Source organism: Mirounga leonina, unplaced genomic scaffold (genome assembly GCF_011800145.1).
Source record: "Mirounga leonina isolate KUSES-001 unplaced genomic scaffold, KU_Mleo_1.0 Mir_150, whole genome shotgun sequence".
Lineage (NCBI taxonomy): Eukaryota > Metazoa > Chordata > Mammalia > Carnivora > Phocidae > Mirounga > Mirounga leonina.
The window spans coordinates 28,511,247-28,534,757 of NW_023270374.1; the positions used below are offsets into that span (position 1 = coordinate 28,511,247).

At 46.7% G+C, this 23,511-nt stretch overlaps 1 protein-coding gene and 1 pseudogene across 2 annotated transcripts in view; one reads left to right on the forward strand and one right to left on the reverse strand.

The window, feature by feature from the left end:
- Nucleotides 1-17,874, forward strand: part of RPN2 (ribophorin II) — a 60,302-nt gene extending 42,428 nt beyond the window's left edge. Inside the window, exons 10-18 of one of the 2 annotated variants that reach the window (XM_035006279.1) lie at nucleotides 1,398-1,489; nucleotides 3,118-3,232; nucleotides 5,538-5,732; nucleotides 6,953-7,039; nucleotides 9,434-9,529; nucleotides 11,126-11,201; nucleotides 13,026-13,155; nucleotides 14,674-14,721; nucleotides 17,551-17,874. In XM_035006279.1, coding sequence (XP_034862170.1) covers nucleotides 1,398-1,489; nucleotides 3,118-3,232; nucleotides 5,538-5,732; nucleotides 6,953-7,039; nucleotides 9,434-9,529; nucleotides 11,126-11,201; nucleotides 13,026-13,155; nucleotides 14,674-14,721; nucleotides 17,551-17,563 — 852 coding nt within the window. In that variant the 3' untranslated portion in view covers nucleotides 17,564-17,874. The remainder of the gene's footprint in view (nucleotides 1-1,397; nucleotides 1,490-3,117; nucleotides 3,233-5,537; nucleotides 5,733-6,952; nucleotides 7,040-9,433; nucleotides 9,530-11,125; nucleotides 11,202-13,025; nucleotides 13,156-14,673; nucleotides 14,722-17,550) is intronic. The other variant, XM_035006280.1, reaches the window with a different exon arrangement.
- Nucleotides 330-1,322, reverse strand: LOC118011573 (annotated as a pseudogene).
- Nucleotides 17,875-23,511: the final 5,637 nt, after the last annotated feature.

Below are 23,511 nucleotides of genomic sequence, written 5' to 3' on the forward strand. Positions count from 1 at the left end.
AATTCCTGGTGATTTTCTTTCTTTTTTTTTTTAAAGACACATTGATTCAGCGTCATGGTCAGACTATTACGTTTAGCAATCAACAGCATGGGTGAAAAAAAAAAAATCTACATTAAAACCCTTTGTTGGAGTGCTTTACACTTTCCACAGAACAGAAACTAAAATAACCTGTTACACAATTAGTCACAAATACAGTCCTTGAGTTTTTTGCCCATACACATGAGTATTGTCTAAAACATGTCTTCTTTGTAGCAGCTCGGCCCTGCCACCACTGTGCTTGGCTGAGTTTACAAATCTGTTGTAACCTGTAGCTTCCCTGTCACTTCTCGGGCTCTCCTCTCCTGCTAAGCTTTGTTTCCTGGAAGTAATGAAAACCTTTTGCCGCTGCCATAGCTACTGCTGCTGCTGGAACCACCATAGCCACCTTGGTTTCGTGGTTTGGCAAAGTATTGGCCTCCACCACCATAGGGGCCAGAGCTTCTGCCTCCAAAATTTCCTCCTTTCATGGGTCCAAAATTGGAGGATTGGTTGTTGTAATTGTCAAAATCATTATAGCTTCCGCCACCTCCAAAGTTGCTTCCATCATTACCAAATCCGTTATAGCCATCCCCACTGCCACCATATCCACCACCACCTCAACTGCCACCAAAGCCACCTCGACCACTGAAGTTCCCTCCACGACCAAAGTTGTCATTTCCACCAAAACTACCCCCACGACCACCACCAAAGTCTCCAGAACCACCTCGACCTCTTTGGCTGGATGAAGCACTAGCCATCTCTTGCTTAGATAGGGCTTTCCTTACTTCACAGTTGTGGCCATTCACAGTATGGTATTCTTGAATGGCAGTCTTGTCTACAGAGTCATGGTCATCAAATGTTACAAAAGCAAAACCTCTCTTTTTGCCACTGCCTCCGTCAGTCATGATCTTGATCACTTCAGTTTTCCCATACTGTTCAAAATAATCTCTTAGATGATGTTCTGCAGTGTAAAAATCCTTTTCACGGTTAAGTGGGCACCAGGTCTTTGAGAATCTTCTCTTGAGATAGCCCTCTTTGGTTCCACAACTCTTCCACCCATCTTGTGTGGCCTTGCATTCATGGTTGCATCCACCTCCTCCACAGTGGCATACATGACAAACCCAAAGACTCTGGAGCGCTTGGTGTTTGGATCTCTCATTACCACACAGTCCGTAAGCATTCCCCGTTGCTCAGAATGGCTCCTCAGACTCATCGGTTGTTTCAAAGCTCAAACCTCCAATGAAGGGCTTCCGCAGCTGTTCAGGCTCTTTGGGAGACTCTGACTTAGAAATGACGGTGGTAGGAGGGGAGACTAACGATTATTACTCGGCAGTGTCCACGGGCAGACCCTGGTGATTTTCTCATATGTCTCACTCTAGCTCCGAGTCAAGATCTCCACTGAAGTTGGCATCACGAATGTTGATCTCTCCACTGTGGATAAGGATCAGAGCATTGCACCCAAAACCACCCGGTAGGTGGGGTGCCTTCTCGGCGCAGGGGGAGCCCAGGCTTGCTCTGAGAGGAGCACGCCCAGGCACTGAGCCCCGTTTCTGTGTCAGCAGCGACCCAGCTTGCACCCGCAATTAAAGAGGTTCCAGTTTTGCTGGCACTGCGCCAAGTAGCATCCCGGCAGATTTGGGGCTTGTCTATATGGGTGGTCCGTCCACAATGGAATAGGCAACATCTGAGTCCAAATCAGCTATGCTACCAAGCACGTTATTTAGTTCTTATGACTTTGTTCTTTTTTTTTTTAAAGACAAGACTTTGTCAATGAAGGAAGCAGTGTGTTTATATTTTGGTATAATCTCTTTATCTTCATAGTCCTGAATCTGCTTTTAGTGGCCTCATGACAACTCACTTTGGCCCACAGTGGGTCTGAAATTGGTTGGAGGCCTCAGAGGCCCTTAGAGTTGAGATGGCAGATACTTAGTACTGGGGCTGTGAATTCCTTTCTCACGTTCGTCAGTCAAAGCATTTGCTCCTGCTGTACTCAGAATCTTTTTTTAACACCAACTTCTAGATAACCGTTGGCAGTTGATTAGAGGGGGGCCAGAGCACTGTGTGAAGTCTATTTGTCAGCCCTCTCCCAGATCCTTGTTTTTGGGGAGCCCATCTAGACCCCTGGTATAGTTCGGACCCCAGCTTTACTCACCTAGGTGGCTCTAGCTGCCAGAGAAGGAAGGTGAACCCTCAAGGCCATTATGAAGACAGAAGATGTTAGCCAGAGCCTAGAAGCTAAGCATTCACTCCTTTTAAGTCCTCTGAAAGGGCTGGGCTTTCTGCCTCTGGCTTAGTTACCTTCAGTGACATTGGAGATGAGAGCACTGTCGAGAATCCACGGAAGTAATGTTGTGAGGATGCTTTGCAAAGTTTAATCCTCTATACAAATGAAGAGTTGGTATTGCTCACAAGTAAATATAAAGCCCAAGTATAAAATATAGCCAGGTGTGGGCTCTAGAGCCATTTGGCTTGGTTTTTCCCCAGGCCATCTTACCCTTCCATCCCAGGAGATGGCTGTGGAAAGAACAGTTTTTTCATCAAGTCTGCCTTTTGAGAAAATGACTTTTTAAAACCCAATTTCAGGCAGAAAAATACATTGAAACTGTGTCCAGGAAAAAAAATACAGCATAAAAAAAAAGAAAAAGGGATGAGTGCTCTTCTTTGCTTTGCGTCTCCTACCCCCTCATCTCCCAACCTCGCTCACACGTAACTGCCAACATCAACGCCATGATGATTTCCCCTGGAGGTCTCGCCCGCCCGGCTCTCCACTCCACCTGCGTGCGTGCGCCCCACTGGTGCCTGACGTGGTGGAGCTGACATCCTTACCCTTAGGTCCTTGAAGGGAAAGCCTGGAGCGATTGTATGTAGCATTTCCCCAGACCCCGAGGAGTTTATTCTGTACTTTTCTCATCCTGGCTCCCTCAGTGCAGTTTGCCCTCCAGCCACAGACAGCTTCTCTCCTCCTGTCTGTCCACAGCAGGAAAGTGTTCCAGTGGGAGAGGGAGGATTAGGCAGTGAAGTGCCGTTTGTCTTTTTTATTCCGTTCTCAGAGATCTGCAGATCCTCTCTGAAGACTTGCTGTATACATGTCTCTTTCAGGGTGACCTACCCAGCGAAAGCCAAGGGCACATTCATCGCAGACAGCCACCAGAACTTTGCTTTGTTCTTCCAGCTGGTAGATGTGAACACTGGTGCTGAACTCACCCCTCACCAGGTCAGGAGAAGGCCCAGGTGCTTCTCTTCGTCTGCAACATTAACGCACGTCAGGGTTGTTGGTGTGGTGTATACAGTCCTAATTCCTGCTTCTGGGTCTTCACTCTGGACCCTGATGGTCCATCACATTCTCCCACATGACACTGTCCCCTCATATACTGGTGGTAACCCTGAACGTGGAAGACACCGTTCTTTTTAAAAGATCAGCCGGTATCGAGAAGATATATTTAAGGCAGATTAGCACTTAATTGAGGCTTTTTTCTTTCTGAGGAAAAAAACAAAACAGATTGAAATAATTTTGAAAAAGGAAAACCTAGGCAGTAGGCCCAAAGCGTTTAGTTCTGACCACAGCAGAGTTTGTGGGAATCGGAAGAATAGCCCTTTTTAACTTGTGTCTGCTTTGTATTATGAAAGAAACAGCTTTCGTTTTTGTTTTCCATATATAAAATAATGATAATTATTATTTAAAAGATTTTCAAATCATACCCTTTCCCCAGAGAATCTGATATGGCCCCTTGTCTTTTATGACACCTTCTACCCCACCTCTGTCATCCCCCTTGATTGAGAATAACTGCTCTCAGCCCTTCCCCATCCATGGCAGTATTATGAAGGGAAATTTAGGTAAATACTTTGCTGGAAGACGGGAAAGAGCATGGGACCTGGTGGCCTTGGTTTAGGTGCTTTGTAGGGATACTTGAGCAAGAGCTATAGCAGACTCGAGTTCGTGCCGAGAGATAGGTTCAGAGCAGATGACTGAGGTGAGTGGATTCACTTGGAAGCCTTTTGCTTTCTGTCTCTTCTAGCTCCAACTGCTACACATGTGCCGGGGCCCCAGAGTGGCTGCTCCCAGAACCACCACCCTGGCACTTCTCTGCTCCTCTCCCCTCCACCCCCAGCTCCAGAGAGCTCCAGAGAGCTCAGTCAGGGCATTTAGCCATGGCTCACTGGCTCAAAGCACTTCAACCTGTTAGCATTTCCCAGCTCCTTTTCAGAATGACATTTGCCAACAAAACAGCACAAGGGAGGAAAGAATGTGAAGAGAAGAAATCACGAGACTAAATTGGTGGGATTAGGGCTAGGACAGGGAGAGTTAGTGAGGAAGTGTGACTTTAACTGAATACTTGTCTCACCCAAGATCATACCTCAGAACCATGGCATAGAGACCTCACAGGTAGAGCCTGCATTCTGCAGGTGAGCCTGGCTGCCACCTGCCCTTGGCTATGGCAGGAGGAAGATCAGGCAGCATCCGGGCTCCTAAATCCCATTCTTGGCCAAGACTGCCATAGTCAGGATGCTTCACATCTTTGGGCCCTTTCCCTGAATACTTTGATGGTTGTTCTTTGTTGCCCAGGTGTAAAGTAACAAATGAGATTTACATTTTTTCCCATGGATCCAGCGCTGAATTGTGTGACCATGGCAACTCATTTAATCCTCATGCCTTATGATCTGTTAAATGGAACCAATCTACCTGTCTTGTTCAATTCTTTATTTTGAAACACCTGAGAGAAAAACTCTGCGTGGATGTTAAATTTTGCTGCAATTCTAATATGCAGAAGCCTTAGTTTCTCGTGCCACTGGCCGGGGTAAGGTGATTAGGCTTGAACCATCGCGCTGATGAGAATCTCAGCTACTGTTTGTTGACTGGCTAGCATCATACCAGGCCCAGCACTAAATGCTTTGCATTCATCATTGTGAATCTTGACACAGATGCACCACCATCTTTCTCTCGTAAAGATGAAGGGCTCAAGGCCCGAGGAGGTTACATAACATGTAAATCTGCCTGTCTTCAGAGCCTGGGCTCTCTCTGTGACACCAGGCTGCTCTGCTCAGTTAGAACTCTGCCTTGCTATCAATCCCCAAGCCTCTTCCACTAAATCTTTAGCTGGAGGCACTAGGAAATTGAAAATGGGCCTCTTACAGTTCCACCTCATTTCCCTTCTTTTCACCCTCTGGTGAAGAAGTTAATTGGGCAGCAAAGTGGCCAAAAGGCTGGCAGGAAGAAGAAATTGCAGCGGCAGCAAAGAGCTTAAATCATCCCCAAACTGGGCATTCAGCCTCCAAGTAGTTGAGAATTAGCTGGACCCCTAAGTTAAATTTCTTATACTAACAAAAAGTGAGCCCTGCTCTCGGGGCTGGAGCCGAGAGTGGGACGCTCACCCCTTCCTCTTGCTTGGGCAAGTCTGGCGGATCCCAGAGCTCCCACTGCGACAAAAGAGCCAACAGTCTGCTGCCTTGTTGATTCGGTGCTGGGCGTAGAGGGAGTTTTGAAATGATCAGATTAAAGACTGTAGTACTGTTCCATCCAGACATTTGTCCGACTCCATAACCAGAAGACGGGCCAGGAAGTGGTGTTCGTTGCTGAGCCGGACAGCAAGAATGTGTACAAGTTTGAACTGGATACCTCCGAGAGAAAGATCGAATTTGATTCTGCGTCCGGCACCTACACTCTCTATCTGATCATCGGGGATGCCACTTTGAAGAACCCAATCCTTTGGAATGTGGTATGTACCCAGATGCGCCTTGACCAAGGCAAGAGTGGCTGTGCCACCCACAGAGACAGCTTTTTTTCCCCCTAGCCTCGCCTGTGCAGGACAGTAAATAGGCCTGGTGAGGTGAGGGGCTGTGCTCTTTTCCACTAGAAGTCTTAGGGGTATGCACATGGCCCGGCACCTAGTGCTTGATAAGTAGTAATTGAGTGAGTGAATGGAGCCTAAATTTGCCCTCGTGGTTCCTAGCGAGTTTCTAGAAAAGTTACACTTGAAGGAGGTTTTCATTTTAGAGCAAAATGCTATAGGGAATCCATAGATGTAAGAGATAAAGGCCCCGGTCTTTGAGACGCGGTACAGCCTTAGGGTGGGGTGGGAGAGGGTAAGAGTTGAGTTGTGATAATTCAGGATGGTTTGGGATAGTGAGTTGTAGAATATGCAAGATGCTCATAAACTATTAACCAACATTTGCCTACTGTGTTATAGTTTACATAGTGCTTCTCACCTATATATCTCACCTTTGATTGGTGTGATGAGAGACAAACTCGAAAGATCACATTCGAGCTAGGGGTTGAAGAATTGCAAGGTTTATCAGAGTAGTATCTGGGGGCCGTGGAATGATCGTTAGGGAAGAGCCTGCAGAAGGTGCTTTCGGTGAGACCTAAATGGGTCCATTTTGCTGGAGTACCTGAGTCTGGTCAAGAGCAGGAGGTGGTTGGAAAGCTAGCAGAGGCCAAAGTGCAGGCCTTGAACGGTGGCCGCTCCCTCTGCAAGACGAAGGGGCAGCTGTATTTCTTTGCGTTGTAGGCAAAGCTTTTTTTCTTCTCCTGGACTTTGGGCTCTTTTCTGTACAAGAGCACATTTTCTTTTCTTTCTTTTTTTTTTTTTTTTTTTTCTGTGACTAAATCACACTTCCCAGGGACACCAAGCAGTTTCTGATTGCAACTGTAACAGCCTGAATACCAGCTGGGATTTTTGTATTAAGCAGCTCTGTGGGGCTCACCAGACCAGTAGAAAATTGGAACTCTTGCTCTGAAAAGCATTTTCAACAAATACTTGTTTTGTTCTTGAAATTTTTACTGCCCCAATTTGTCAGCTAATGGATCAGAAGTGATTGGACTGCTTGGAGCTATTTTCAGTTATGGTCCTGGATGTGAGTTAGAGGAGGCTACCCTGCTGATGAGTTTCAACCCCTTCTCTGCCCTTGCCTTTAAAAACTGCCTTTATTTTTTTAGGCTGATGTGGTCATCAAGTTCCCTGAAGAAGATGCTCCCTCGACTGTCCTGTCCAAGAACCTTTTCACCCCCAAACAGGAAATTCAGGTATCAGAAGCCTAGGGGCTCCTGCACTAAACATGGAGGGGAAACATGAAACGGGCAGTAAACGCCTGGGCTGCAGTTCTGGCTTCTTCTTTAGCCCATTCATACAGTATTTTATAGTGTGGGCTTCACCACCCTGTGAATTAGGACAAATATCAGTCCCATCCTAGAGCTTGAAGAAACAGATTCAGAGCCCAGTGTCCAGCTTCCTGAAAGTAGATAGTTAGACACAAAATAAGAGGCTGTTTTTCCTAAGCATCCAGGAGATTCAGCCTTAAGCTGGCTGCTTGAGAGCTACAGCACGGGTCGGTTTGGCTTTCTTCCTCTCTGCTCCTAAAGAAATCAGGGCTGTTGGGACCTCTAGGTGGAAAACTCACCTGGGCAGGAGGACAGGGCTTTCCTCCCCCAGGCAATCCTCTCTGCAAAGATTCACCTTCTGTGCATACAGTTAGCAGTCTCTGCCCAGCTCAGCTCATGAGACTGTGGTGAGCATCAAAATAGGTAACCAGGGGCCCCTGGGTGGCTCAGTCATTAAGTGTCTGCCTTCGGCTCAGGTTGGGATTGAGCCCCGCATTGGGCTCCCTGCCCTGTGGGGAAGCCTGCTTCTCCCTCTCCCACTCCCCCTGCTTGTGTTCCCTCTCTCGCTGTGTCTCTCTGTCAAATAAATAAATAAAATCTTTTAAAAAAGGAAAAAAAAGTAGGTAACCAAAAAGGAAAGAAAGACTTTGAAAAGTTTCTAAAACATTTTACAAAATAAACATAAACAAAATGAAATAAACCTAGTAATTGTTAAGCAGTTTGAGCCACTGGTTAAGGAAATGGAGGTGGACGCACTCAGTGGGCTGTTTTGCAGTCATGAGAAATAATCATACTGTAGTAACGTGGAAACTATTCAGACCACATATGAATTAATGTTGAAATGTTTCAGGCAGACTACTTACTCCTTTTTCACTAATAAAAAAAAGGACAAGGGCCCAAAGGGTGTTGTAATAGGATTCTTTTTGAAATCCTCCTAATGTTGATATAGCATTGTTTAAGATTGTCAAATGCAGTGAAATTGTAGAAGGTACGACCGTGATGATGAGGGGTGCTGCCTGAGTTGTAGGGTGGACTAGGCGGCAGCAACTGCCAGGACAGTGTTAGAGATCCCTTAATGGCAGCGGCAGCAAAGACGATCTGAGGCGAAAATTTGGGAACAGGACTCCCAGGTGGGGCCGCCTCATCATGGAGCTGGGTTGGCTGGACATTGGCAAGGAACGACAGTTACAAGTTTATGCATTGGAAGAAAGTCTGTAAAAAAGTTAAATTTGCATGTGTCAGAGCTTACAAAGCATAGTCAGATGCCCTATTACATTTGGTCTTACAGCCTCCTTACAGGCCTAATAGGATGGTCATCGCCCCCAACTTTCCAGCTAGAAATTGAGGCAAAGATTGGTAAAGCAACTTGCCCCTTTACTTGGGCCCAGATAGAAGTCTCTGGACTCCCAGTCCATCCCTGCTTTTGCTCGATGACACTATCTAGATGAGCTTCCCAAAGATCTTCATGTAGAGTTTCTCAGAAAAAAAAACAAATAAAACAAAGAAATACCAGAGCAATGCTTGCCCAGCTTTCTGGTTCAATTCCAGAAATCGGGCAGAACAAGGAAGGGAGAAAGTTTATTTAGGGCTTCCTTAGAGCCATGGGCTGGATGCAGAAGGGGTGAGTTATGGTTGGAACCATCCATAGTGAGGCTTTTTTAAATTGTAAAGGAGAGTGAGGTTACCCCAGTTACCTAACTTAAGTCGGGCAGCAGCATATGATACTACCACCCTAGGAACCCAGAAGCATTATGAAATTCAGAGTCCTGCCTTGGATGTCTGTCACCTAAACCATCCATATACCTGGGCACCTTCTTTTTGTTTTAAGATTTTTATTTATTTATTTGAGAAAGAGAGAGAGATGATGAGTGCGGCAAAGGGCAGAGGGATGTGCTGAGTGAGGAGCCCAATGCAGGGCTAGATCCCAGGACCCTGTGATCAGGACCTAAGCCAAAGTCAAATGTTTAACTGAGCCACCCAGGTCCCCCCACCTCCCCCGCAGGCACCCTCTTTGACAGTAGGCAGATGCCATTGGATGGGTTGTATTTTCTAACTTCTAAATGGCAATGAGTCTTTGAGGGAAAAAGAGGGTTGACCAAGTAGTGAGCTGGCACTGGTGTCTTTGGAAGAAGACCTCTGGGATTAGAAGCCAGCACTGAGAAGAGGCAAAAGGCCAAGTGTCCACTCTGCCAGGAGGGTGTAGCCCCTGGGAAGCATTTCTTCTTGACTGTCATTGGCATTTTGGTCCCTGGTGTCCATGGCAGCCCCTGCTGGGAAGGGCACATTCTTCAACACTCTTGGTATGTCTTCTTTCGGCAGCACCTGTTCCGAGAGCCTGAGAAGAGACCCCCCACGGTGGTGTCCAATACATTCACCGCCCTGATCCTCTCGCCCTTGCTCCTGCTCTTTGCTCTGGTGAGTAGCTGTAATTAGCATGGGCAGCGTGTGTCTGGCGCCAGACTCAGCAGATGTAGCTGTTCTAAAGGAGGCTTTGTGCTCTTGCCTCAGCACAGCTCCAGAGGGGTCCAGCAGCTGTGACCTGAACCGATGGTCAAAAAATTTTAGAATAACTAAAATTCCCCACTCCGAGGGAGCAGCCAAGTAAACTGATCCATTAATGAAGGGCATGAGAAAGTCCCTAACAGCCACTAAAAACGATAAAAGTACATGGATTCGGATGCTCTGTAAGAGTGTTCACATGAGGTCAAGTGTGGAAAAAGCAAGGCCCAGTGCTGATAGCTCTATAAAAGCAGGGTACAGAGGCAGTGCATTTCAGCATTTGGAGCCTAAAACTGTAAACAACCTAAAGTCCTCATAAAAGCTAGTGTTAAATAAATTATGGCACATCATATAATGGGATAATAGGCAAGTTTATTAAAAGAATGGATAAGGGCGCCTGGGTGGCTCAGTCGTTAAGCGTCTGCCTTCGGCTCAGGTCATGATCCCAGGGTCCTGGGATCGAGCCCCGCATCTGGCTCCCCTGCTCAGCGGGAAGCCTGCTTCTCCCTCTCCCACTCCCCCTGCTTGTGTTCCCTCTCTCGCTGTGTCTCTCTCTGTCAAATAAATAAATAAAATCTTTAAAAAAAAAAAGAAAAGAATGGATAGATTTATATGCTGATATGACAAGATTGCCATGATGTCTTACTGAGTGAAGCAGGGCAGGGGTAGGATAGTATGTTTGTATGATCCTCTTTGTGTAAAAACGTTAAAAAGGCATTATCGGTTAGTGTCGGTCACCTCCCAAGAGAGGACCTTTTAGGCAGTACAAAGGAAGGAAATTTTTATACTTTAATATACTATTTGAATTTTTTTTTAACCAATTTTTTTCTTTGTCTCTCTTTAAAAATTATGAGATGCATATCCTCAAAGTTCAGAGAACTTTGAGAACTGCATGGAAAACTCAGTAGCTCTTACTTTTGGGAGGTTAGTTGCCTGTGTTCCTAATTCGTTCATTGATTTCAGTAAAGTAATTATTGGTCAGTCTAAATCTGGAAGGCACGGCATGATCTTTCAGCAACCCAGTGTTGAGTAGGTGCACCTGTTCTCATATTTGAGTGATCAGAATTCCAAAAGGCACAGAACCCGGAGCAAGAGCGCGCACCCTGCCGGCTTATCTTACCCGTACTTAGAGGAATTAGGCGGAGTGCCAGTGACTTCATCATAAATGTGGTCTCTGACCTTTCGGCTTCGTGGTTTCACCTGCTTTAAAATAGAAAAGTTTGCTGTCATTAAAAAGGATGTTCAGGTTTGAGCTACCCAAGCACATTTGAGTTACCCAAGCACACGTACCCAAGCATGTGTCGGAATGCCTTTCTAAAGAGGAAAGGGAACAATTTTTTTCCCGAGTACTTATAATAGGGTGGTTGTCACTTGGAAAAATTTCCTGTCCTTCAAGTGTGCATGAAGTTTTAAGCCCTTGTGGCTGTTCATTGGATTAGCATTGACGTGGCATGTGTTGTCTTCCCTTTCAAGTTCTAATGTCTTTTTAATTTATTTCTCCCCATCGTTCAGTGGATCCGGATTGGTGCCAATGTCTCCAACTTCACTTTTGCTCCAAGCACGATCATCTTTCACCTGGGACATGCTGGTAAGCACCCCAGGCTGCTAATTCCATTTAACCTCCTCTGACATTTGGCCCGCCCACGCGAAAGCCCTGTTAAGTAGACCCACAACCTATTAACTATATAATGACTTAATAGCATAACATTTCCCGCTTCCTCCCGGCCTTTTAGGACAGTTAATATGATGATAAACCTGTTTGGTCCATCAGCTTAGAACAGCTGTCATTATTTTGGGTTTCATTGTGCTAGGCTGCTGGTGGCTTGCCATTTACCCCTACTCAATAGCCTTGTTCATTTCCAGAGATTACTCACTTATCGTAGTTTTACATTGAGCCATCTTCCTGGATGAAGAGCATTAATGCAATTTCCAAAGGTTATCTTTCCCCACTGTATATCGATCTTCATGTTTGCTGGCGGCTGTGTCTGGACAGTAGTAGAAAACAGTTTCTTCCACAATTGGACACACTGTTCTGCATTGTTCTCTTGAGAACTCCGTACCTAAACATAACAAGACAGTAAATTCACAAATCAGCTAAGCATTTCAGAGACGTTTGACCCTGTTGCATCTGTGGTGCCTTGCATTTTACTGAGACTTCAGTATTCTTTTTTTTCTTTTTAAGATTTTATTTATTTATTTATTTAGATTTTATTTATTTGAGAGAGAGTGAGTAAGAGAAAGAGAGAATGCACACAAGTAGGGGCAGAGGGAGAGGGAGAAGCAGACTCCCCACTGAGCAGGGAGCCCAACGCGTGGCTCAATCCCAGAACCCTGGGATCACGACCTGAGCCAAAGGCAGAGGCTTAACCAACGGAGCCACCCAGGTGGCCCGAGACTTCAATAGTCTTTTCTGATTTCGTTGACTCTTTCAGGAGTAACCCTCTGTGTGTCCATAGTGTGCGGAGTCTGTGGGGCTCCACAGATGAATCACTTGAAATTCTAGGCAAATGTGTGTCTGTGTTTTTCTGGGGAAAGAGGGAGTCCATCACTTTGATCAGATTCTCACAGTGGTCCGTGACCTCAGAAATGGTTAAGAACCCCTGCTGTAGTTCATCCGTCATTCTTCTGGGCAAAATTGACCAGATGACCTTTCTCTCCAGCCCAGTTACTGGATTTGAATGATAGCCCTCCCGAGTCAGGCTGAGAACAAAACCTGAATATAAATTTGTTTAGAGCCATGACTTTCCTTGCCAGAGTGCTTTTTGTGCACATTCCCTCATTTGATTTTCATCACAACCCTGTTGGGGGTGCCCAGGGCAGGAATTATGATCCCCGTTTGACAAGTGAGAGAATGGCGGCTCAGAGAAATGGAAGTGGCTGGAAAGGGCAGAGCCTGGACCAGAACCCAGGGCTCCCAGTGCCCAGACCTGAGCCCTTTTCACTAACCCTTCCTGCCTAGTGCTCCTTGCTTCCTTCCTAGTCACACTGGCAAAATACCCTTAATCATTTTTTGTAATGGAAAGGAAATTATTCATTTATTTAATCCTGCATGCTTTTGTTCAGAATTTGAAAAATAAAATGAATCCTAAATATAATAGGATAGTCATGTTTAAAAAACAACAACAAGACTAAAAATAAAACCTACAATAAAACAGATGTGAGCTGGAACATGGAACAAGATAGTTAAAGTAGCTGAGATGCTGAGGTCTGATTTTTATGTCTGGATTTTTTGGTAGCCAAAGTAAGTATATTGAGTTATTTATTTTCTGGCATCGGATAAAAGGAATAAAACCAACTGGTCTAGAAATGGAGACTTCTTCAGAATCCAGCAGTTACTGTTCCTAACTGTCCTCTGTCCGAAGCCACTGTCACTGTCTCACTTAATTGGCTATCATGACATCTGTCCGTGCAGCGATGCTGGGGCTCATGTATGTCTATTGGACTCAGCTCAACATGTTCCAGACCCTGAAGTACCTGGCTGTCTTGGGCAGTGTGACGTTTCTGGCTGGCAATCGGATGCTGGCCCAGCAGGCAATCAAGAGGTGAGGCTTGGGGGATGGGCCAGGGACTCACAGGGGGATTAGAAATATTTTTGTCAGCTCTGCTCACCCAGCTCTTTGAACAAGGGTTTGTGGTAGAATGATTCGGATCCTTGGGGGCAAGTGTGACACCTTAATCCAGCCTTTTAAGTCAGAAAAGGGCCTTGGTGATCAGCTTTCAGTGTATTAAAACCACAGGGATTTACGCCCTGACACATTAGAATAAGAGAAGAAAATTTCTTTATGAAGATTAGAGTGGATTAGAACACGTGTGACCGAAGATTGTCGGTAATGTGCTGGCTGGTATAAAAATGTTCACTACTGCCACAGAGAATCCTATGCTGCCCTCCTCCCAGGCCCCAGAGAATTCCTCCTCTGCAACCCCTGATGGACTCACGGACATGAGGTCCGTGCGCTTCCCAGTCCCTCCGCCACCCCGAAATTGCCGCAGGTTCTAAGAGGCCCCCAACAGGGAGCCCTGCCCAGTAGCCTCCACCACGGCCCTGACAACCAGACCACCTTAGGTTCGCACAAGCAGTCGGATGTCAGCGTGGCGGCGGCAGCTCGCCGGCAGCTTGACTTCCGCACCTGGATGAGAGGCACATTTAAATGTCACATAGGTGTTTCTCATTGATTGGACTTTATGAGAACTTGGGGCGTAAAGGTCAATAGGAAAAGGTCAGAGTTGCTTTCACCTTTGGAAGTTAACAGTTTCAGATGTGCCCTGCTTTCTCCTCCAAGACGTTTGCTGTAAGAATCGAACTCAAGAGTGTGCCCTCCAGCACGGCTCCAGTTCACTGGGTCAGATCAGAGGCTTTCTCGGAGACTGTCGGTAGGCACGAGAGCTACGTGTCTCAGCCTGCTCGAGTCTCCATTGTGAGCTTTCTGAGAGCCTCGCCTTGGAGACTGGTCCCGACGTGCTCCCTCACTTCCCTTTAGTAATCCACGTTCCGCCAGAGCGTCCCTGAGCGCCGGCCGGGGCAGCTGCTTCATTTCTCTGCCCCTCCTAGAGCCTTCACTTGGCAGCTGTGCATTGCATCTGAGAAAGAGCCAGGGATTCAGCTGTTTTTTCTAAGCAGGGGCCTGTTCCCTGGCAGCAGCCAGTCCAGGCCCCAGGGAGCCAAAGGGCTGCACTCTGTGGAGTTCTCTCTTTTCTGGAAGTTGCCCGCACGAGATGAACAAAATCAAGGGGAAGGTGAGGTAGATTTAGATCCTGCTTAGCAGGAGGTCCTAATCTGGAATCCTAAAACTGTGTACATTTTCTGAGGAGAGAGACCATGGTTCTCACCCCTCTCCAGCATGCGCACGCACACTCGCGCACACACACACACCCCTTATACAGAAAGTTAAAGCCCACTCTTCTGTTTCTGTCTTTGTGAGTCCTAGAACAAACTCTGCCACTGGGGAAATCATTGACCCTAACGGAAGCTCTGGTTGGGTGTTTGCTGCCATTTCTTTTCTCAAGCTTATTTCTCTTCCCACTGTCCTTTCTTGATTCTCAAACCCTCTTTCCTTTGGCAGGATCGCTGCAGAGCAGAGCAGTAGATTGGCAAAATATAGGACACTACGGTAAAGATGAAGGGTGGACTCATCCCAGAAGCAGGGCCCCTTTCCCATCTTGCCCACCTCGTGCATGTCAGTTGTTTATCTGATTTTCAGCCCACTCGTTCCTTCCCACCTTCCCCAAGCCAAAGCTGAAATCTGGGGCCATGTTCCAACTTCCTGGACCAGGTTATGACTGGACCAGGGCAAAAATCAAAGCTCCCTGAGTTAGCCCAACTGATGGGGTAACTCTGACCTGGCTTTGACTACATTAGACTCCATCCTCCCTTATGTCCATGGGGTACCTTATAGACAGCAGCCCCTTTCTCTGTGTTTATAGGAGAGTGGAGTTGAGGATAAGACAGGCAACCTTGGACTCCTTGAATGGGGACCCCATTCAGAACATCTAAGTTGACAAAACGATGGTCCCATGGCAAATCCTGGCACACCTTGTCACTGTTTGTAGGCCTTTTTATAACACTAATCTTTGGTTGGGCCAAGCAGTATGGTTTAGTGAGACTCAATTATGAAGGACTATTGGCCATAGCTCAAAGCCAGCATCAGAACCCTGGTTCCTAAAACAAAGGGTGTAGTTCAGGGCTGCTCCCTGTGTGGCTAAAATGTCACGTGAAAGATCACCCATTCTCTAGGTATTAATCCTGGGATGAGGACGGAAGTGGAGGCAGGGTGAAGGGAAGGAAGGAGAGGGAGTGTCTGCTTCATTGATCAACTCCTCTAGACTTGGGATCAGCAAAAGTATTCCGGAAAGATAGTGTTTTAGGCTTTGCAGACCGAATGGCCTCTGTCGCAGCTGCTCAACTCTGCCACTGGTATGTGAAAGCAGGAGTAGACTGTGAACAGATGAGCATGGCTGTGTTCCAATAAAACTTTACTTTTTAAAAAGATTTTATTTATTTGAGAGAGAGAGAGAGGGACATGCAACCCCAAGATGAGCGGGGAGCCCGATGCGGGGCTCAATCCCATGACCCTGAGATCGTGACCTGAGCCGAAACCAAGAGTCGGACGCTTACCTGACTGAGCCACCCGGGCGCCCCCCATTACAACTTTAATTTACAAAAACAGGTGGTGGTCTGGATTTGGTGTTTTCTGACCCCTGTACTAGGCCAACAAAGAGAAGGGGGAGGTATCTGAGTTTTCATTTATGTTCCCTGATCCCTGCCAAAAAAACGGAGCCATCTAATGTTTAATCCTCTGCAAATCAGAGGGATCGACAAAAGCATAGACCATAGAGCCTTTTCACTGACGTGGGAGCAGAAGCTGGTACATCTAATCCTCAACACAGAAAGACTGCATTTGTCTTGGTTTTGTTTTTCTCAGGTTTAATCGAGGTATAATTTATATCTGGTAAAATTCACCATTTTTGTGTACAATCTGTGAATCTTGGCAAATTTACTCGATCATGTAAATACCACCTCAGTCAAGACAGACTATTTCTACACTTGAGAGAGTTCCCCTGTGTAGTCAGTCCCTTGTCCCCACCCCCATTCCCTGACATACCCAACTGGTTTTGTCCTGAATTAGAGTTGCTCTAGGATTTCACTTTTGAACTAGTCCTTTCTGCTAATTATTGAGCTCTTTAATTCTTTGAAATAATTCTGGATTGATTTTTTTTTTCTTGCTATGTAGATAGTCTACCCTCACGCTGCTGCTACCCCCAAATCACACTGCTTGAGAGAAAGGAAAAATGCTTGATCATGTGGACGTTTGGGACTTCCAGAGGTTGGGACCTAGTATTTTAAAGGAAAGTCCCTGGTAGCTAAGTGGTTTTGATCCAAGGACAGACATTGATTTGATGAGGCTTGATAGAGGGTATAACTTCTTAGCCAAGATGGTGGCTTGTGAACCACTAGCCTTTCAGCTCTTCTTCCTTCGTACTCATGCTGTCCTCTCTGCACGGACATTTCGGAGCACAACACATTTTAGTGTACCTGGATGTTGGCAGGGAATTAGGAGCACTCCCGTCAGCCCTCAGGATTAGTTCTGTGCTGTGTATGTCCCCCAGAACTACTGATTAATTGGCTTAGGGCCTGCCATCCTGTGAGACTGCAGCTCCATCATGTCCGCCCTCACCACTGGGTATAACTGCCCGCTCGGGACGGCGTGTGTGTCGGCGCTCCGCTTGCTGGAGCTGCCGAAACACTCGTTTGCTGTTTCACCCTCCTGGTTGCACAGTGGCCGTCTGGGTTGTCATTTTCGTTCCTGTGTTTCCCCATCAGTTCTTTGAGTCTAGGGAAGGACAGCCATGGGGAAAGAAGGAATAAAGAGATTGAAAGGTTTTTATCCCCTCTTAAAATTTTTCTGTGAGCTGAGTCCCATTTTTGAGACTCATTCTTAGGTTTAGATGCTGAGGCTGACCATTGGCAGGAACATGGCAGGAGTCCTGCATGGCAGGAGTATGGTGCAGGTTTCTGTACTGAATGGCAGAATGTTGTCTTCCAAGCTCCCTAAGGGCCCCGGGCTGCTTGGCAGATCCAGAGTCTGGGAGATGGAAGACGAACATTCTTCAAGCTTTCCTTTTTCTTCCCCCTAGTTGAAATTTGCACTGTCTTTTTGGCCTTGCACTGTGAGAGGTGTGCCTGGAATTCCCTCACCTCAGAGCTCCATATGCCACTTTCTTAGTTGTCAGGTTTGTGTCATTGTTTTTTATTTACATTGTCATCAGCTATGGTTAGAACTAGCTGTCTCACAACCTCTTGTGAAATGAGCTGGGCCATAAATAAATAAAGTGGGATCTTACCAATGGCAGAGGGCCTTGGTCCCTCTGTTGTCACCAGTTAGGAACTGTAACAGTGAATTGAAACCTCGGTAATCCCGTTTGTCCCCACTTTCTTTCAGAACGGCACACTAGTGTCGGAAGAAGGAAGGAAGAAGAAAGCTGAAATGAGTGTCAAGAAAAGGAGTCAAGAACAATTCAGTTTGTAAAGAGGAATGAAGAAACTTTATTTAAACAGAAAAAAGTCAGAATTGTGGTTATACTTTTGCTTGTTGTTTCCTGTTTCCCCAACACAGAGTGGATACCTGTGAGCCCCGATACTCCGTTTCTTTGGCATGGTGCCCTAGCCAGATGCTGTGAATATTCCTAACTTAGCTGCGAGGTGTTGCATTTGAAAAGTTGAAATTTGTAACTAATCTGTTTTGGAATAAAGATAATAACAGGAACAGAGGTCTAACTGAGAGTTTGTTCGGGCTTCTGGGATCCCCAGGGCACATAACAGGAGGACTTAATTGGGAAGTACTGTTGACACGGTGGCCATGGTCTTTCTCCAGGCCTTTTTCCATTACTCCTTCTTGCCTCTTGCCTAACAGGACTGAGAACTGCCTGGAAAAGCGAGCATCCTTTCTTCTCCAGCAGTGGGCACCTTCTGTCTGCAAAGGAGCCCTGTTGGTGTCTGAAGGCCCCTCTGCTTTTGCCTTGACAGTTTGGCTTGGTGTGCAGTGGGGGAGGGGAGGAATTGTCTTAAAAGGAGGCTGAACCCATGAGTATTCTTAGGCTCAGACACATTTATGTCAGGGATGCCCCTTTTGAAGTTGTGCCGGGACCACCATCACCCAGAGGGTGTATAGCATCTGTAGAGAAGTCATAGTGAATGGTATGGTCCAGTGGATAGATCGAGTGTCAGGCAAGCCTGCTGTCACCGCTTGTTAGGGTGGTTGAGGCCGAGGGATGTGGGGCTGGGGGCTGCAGTTCTCTAAGCCTCCTCTTCTGTGGAAGAGAGATAATAACTGCCCACGTCGTATAACTAAAGGAGCGTCGTGCATCTGAAGTGCTTGGTTCAGTGCGTGGCACCTTCCTAATTAGCCCCTGGTTACGCACATCTACTCCTGCTCATCGCCTCTAAGTCTATTAGTTGAAACATAAATACATTCAGATAACTTTTGAAATACAGGTAATTCTAACAGTATTTACTCAATTGGGGGGGGTTGGAAATATGATTTTAATTAGATTGCTTTCCAACTTAGCTGGACATCCTCTACTGCCCCTCAGGTGATGTCTGATCACCCTGGCCGGTCTTCAGCAAGGGTCCTGTTAGGTCCATTTAGCCGGAAGCTCCTTCTTCCATCCACTGATCCCCACCCTGCCCCTTGGCTGTAAATTCCCACTTGCCCATGCTGTGTTCTGAATTGAGCCCGGTTCTGTACTGAGGTCTCTTTCCCCGTAGTGCAGTCCTGAATGAAACCTGTTTTTACTGCTTTAACTACCATTTGACTCTGGTTTTTCTTCGACGCCACAGTGAGTGCTGGGCCTGGCTTTCTCTAAGAAGTATTAACCATGGTGGTTTAGAGTCCAGTTGACCTGCTTGATTAGCCGCTGTGCCCCTCCTCAGCCCTCAGGGCCTTGGTTTCCCATCAGTAAAAATGGCAATAATACGTCTAAGGGCTTTGTAAGGATTGAATGAGGTCATGCCCAAAACACTTAACCGAAGTGCCCGGCCCTCCTCATTGACTCAGTGTTTGATCAGCGTAGATAGGGTCGTCACCGTTCTTTCCTGTGTGTTGGTAGGAGCAGAGTAAAGCAGTCTGCATCAAGTCCATGTGTTTGATTGTTTAATTCATCCGATTCCCCAGCTCGCATTTCCTGAGGGACCTGGAGTCTTAAAACCACACCGGAGCACTGCCCTGGAATCAGGAATCAGTTCCCAGCTTTGCTCCCTCCGGGCAGTGGGACCCCACGGGGGCACCTGACCTCCCACCCCTGCCTTTCTCCAGGGGGCTGTGGGAGGGAACAAATGAAGCAATGGTCGGGAAGCCTCTTTGTGAACTCGAAGTTAATACAAACATAAGGGGTTATCATTAAAAGCAACAAGTTCCCCATTGACTAGAGCATTTCTTTAGGGGAAAAAAAGGGCGCCTGGGTGGCTCAGTTGGTTAAGCGACTGCCTTCGGCTCAGGTCATGATCCTGGAGTCCTGGGATCGAGTCCCGCATCGGGCTCCCTGCTCGGCAGGGAGTCTGCTTCTCCCTCTGGCCCTCCCCCGTCTCATGTGCTCTCTCTCATTCTCTCTGTCTCAAATAAATAAATAAAATCTTTAGGGGAAAAAAATAGCACTCGGTCTTAAGTAGGACCCCCACGGGAATAAGAAGCTCCCAGCCCCTCCGCGGGGAGGGGTGAAGCCTTTCACGACACCACTGGTGGTGTAGTCAATGGTGATAAAGCGCAGGAATTGTTGCCACCGTGGTTTTTTCCTTTATAATTGCATGCCCTTCGAAAAGCGTAAGTAGCTGTAGGGCCCAGCATTCATTATTTCGTTTGAAAACTAATTGGAAGTTGAGAGAGGCCTCAGTTTTTGCTTTTGTTGGGGTGGAGGAAAGAGATGAGCAGGTGGGTCTGGGGGAGGGAGGCTGGCCGTGGCCCGTCCACCACCCAGCAGCTTCCTCCTTTGTGCTCCTTCCTCGGCAGGTTCTCGGCCTGCCCGCCTCTCTCGGTTGAAGTGGACTGCCAGCCCTCAAAGGCCAGCCTTCTCCTCCGGAGGGGGCTTTTGTCCCCCATTGTTGGTATGGCCTCCTCGCCGGAGCCGGCCACAGTGGCCCCCTGCAGAGCCTTTCCCACGCTTGACATTCTTTCTTGGAGGGTACACTGGGGCCTCCCAGAGAGAGCAGGTGGTCTACGGCCTGTGAAGAATCGAGCCATCTTTACAGCGCTGGTGCAGGGGGACTGGAGACCTGCCTGCCAGGCCCGAGGTCAGCGCTGGATGTCCCTGGCTGCAGAAGGACCAGGGCGGGGGCTGCTGTCTCCGAGTCCTCAGCAACTCTAGAATGCTGCCATTCATGCTGTACTTTTTATCAAAACAGACATCTCATCATCCAGACTTTTCCTAGTTCTTTTTTTGATTTAGTTATAGCAAAATGCACAAATCTTAAGTGTATGGCTCAATGAATTTTTATATCTCATGACACTGGTGTAACTATTACTCGAAGCAAAATATAGAACAATTTGATCTCCCCCACCACCCCCTCACGAACGTTCTTGTATTCTAAGAGGCGTGTGTAGGGTAGGTGATGTGCGGAGGTATCTGGCCCAGGTGAAATGGTCCGTGAATAGAAAAAGCTGAGTAATCACTGACATAGACACCCTGTGGTCAGTGGCTTCCCGTTCTCTGCTTCCCGTCACGGTGAAACTTCAAAAGAATTCTCTCTCCCGGCATTGTCTCATAGGGATATAATGCAAGCCACACAGATGATTTAAAATTTTCTAGGAACCAGGGGCGCCTGGGTGGCTCAGTTGGTTAAGCATCTGACTCTTGATTTCAGCTCAGGTCATGATCTCAGGGAAGTGAGGTGGAGCCCTACGTGGGGCTCCATGCTGAGTGCGGAGCCTGCTTAAGGATTCTCTCTCCCTCTGCCTCTGCCCTTCCCCCTGCTCTCTCTCAAGATAAATAAAATCTTAAAAAAAAAAAAACTTTCTAGTAACCACCATAAAAAAGTAAAAAAAAAAGAGGGGCACCTGGCTCACTCAGTCAGAGGAGCATGTGACTCTTAGGGTTGTGAGTTCAAGCCCCATGCTGGGTGTAGAGATAAATAAACAATATTAAAAAATAAAAATAGAAGTTTATTGGGGTTTTGTTTGTTTGTTTGTTTAATAAAAAGAAAGACATTTGGGACGCCTAGGTGGCTCAGTTGGGTAAGCATCTGCCTTTGGCTCAGGTCATGACCCCAGGGGCCTGGCATAGAGTCCCATGTCTGGCCCCTTGCTCAGTGGGGAGCCTACTTCCCCCTCTGCCTGCCGTTCCCCCTGCTTGTGCTCTCTCTATCTCTCTGACAAGTAAATAAATAAAATCTTAAAAAAAATAATAAAAATTTAGAAAAGGAAAGACATTTAGAAAAAAATAAAAAGATGAAATTAATTTTCATGTCTTTTATTTAACCTAATATATCTATTTTAATATATAATCAATATAAAAAACACTGGTATTTTGTATTCTTTTTTCATACTGTCTTTGAGATCAGTGTCTGTTTTGTACTTAAAGCGCATCCCAGCTTGTCCTAGACATATTTCAAGTGTTCAATAGCCGCATGTGGCTGGTGGCCACCATATTGGAGAGCCAGGTCTATACCCACCAGTTCTGGTTCCTCTCCTATCATCTGCTCTCGAATCCACTGTAGTCAGACTTATGCCTCCACCACTCTACCCAATTTGTTCTTGCCAAGTCAGCAGGGCTCCCATGGTCACTTCATTGGTCAGTTCTCAACTGTCTTGACCCATCAGCAGCATTTGGTACACTAGGGCACTCCCTTCTTGAAACACTGTCTTCGGTTGGCTTCTGGAATTCCTCTCTTTTGTAGTTTTCCTGCCATCTCACTGCCTGCTCATTCTTAGTCTCTTTCACTGGTTCCTCATCTTTCTGCAGAACTTTAAATATAGGGATTCCCTGGGATAAGTCCTTGGACCTCTTCTCTATGCTCTCTGTTCTTCCTTGGTGATCTAACCTACTCTCCCAACTTTCAGAGTTGGTGGCTGCCGAACCAAACTGGCTGCCGGGATCTCCCTCCAGACTCCAGACGTATATACACAGGTGCCTCCACAACATCCTCACTTGGACACTTAAGTGGCATCTCAGACTCAACATCCAAACCCAAACTCCTAATTCTGCGCTCAACTCCTAATTATCCTCCCCAAAGCTCCTAAATGGCTACTCCATTCTTCCAGTCGCTCAGGCTAAAAACTCTGGAATCATTCTTGACTTCATTCCAATCCCCACATACTATCCATCAGCAAGTTAGTTCTCCTCTACGAAAGTATCCAGAATTCGACTCTTTCTAAGAGTGACTTAAAATGCAAATCAGTTCATGTCATTCTTCCACTTAAACTCTGTGACAGCTCCTGTCCTGCCAAGAGCAAGATCCCGAATCCTCACCCATGGCCTCTGAGGATCCCCACAAGCTGGCCTCCAGCTTCCCCTCAGCCACCTTCTGCTTGTACCCTCACAATGTTCTAGCTAGCCACGTTGGCCTCCTTGCTCTTGCTCCTTCTGTGTTTTTGCCTCAGGGCCTTTATGTTGGGTTTTCACTCTGCTTGGAATGTTTTTTACCCCATACATAGCCAACCCCCTCTCTTCCTTCAGGCCTTTAGTCAAATGTCCCCCTCTCATTGAGGCCTTCCCTGACCACAGCACAGCACATGTATGGATGATAGCTACAAAAATGCCCTCCTGCACTCTCCAGTCCCTTAAATGTTTCTCCTTGGCGACCGCCACCACCTAACATATTCTATACTTACTTGTTTTTATTTTTCTTCCCCCTCATTAGAATATAAGGTCTATGAGATCAGGGGCTTTGCCTGTTTGCTCACAGTTGTATTCCCAGTGCCTAGAACAGTGCCTGGCGCCTAGGGGGTACTCTATAAATATTTGTTGAATGAATAAATGATACCACTCATAGATGAACAAGTCACTAGTGGAGGAAGGATGACTTTGGCCCAGAGTGGACAGATACGGTAAAGAGCCTGGTTCTGAGCTGGCCTGCCTGGGTTTGAATCCCAGTTCTCTCACTTGTCAGCAGTGACCTTGGCAGTTCAGTTACATTTCCTGTGCCTCATTGCTTTGTCTGTGACGTGAATACACCAATACCTCCCATCAGGCCGTGTGAGGAGCCTCTGAGATTCTATGCATCAAGCTGCTACCACTCCAAGTACTTATTTGGTACATGTTAGCTATTTTTTTTTTTTTTGGAAGGGTGATTTTTTTTTTTTTTAAGATTTTTTTTTTTGACAGAGAGAAATAGCGAGAGCAGGAACACAAGCAGGGGGAGTGGGAGAGGGAGAAGCAGGCTTCCTGCCGAGCAGGGAGCCTGATGTGGGACT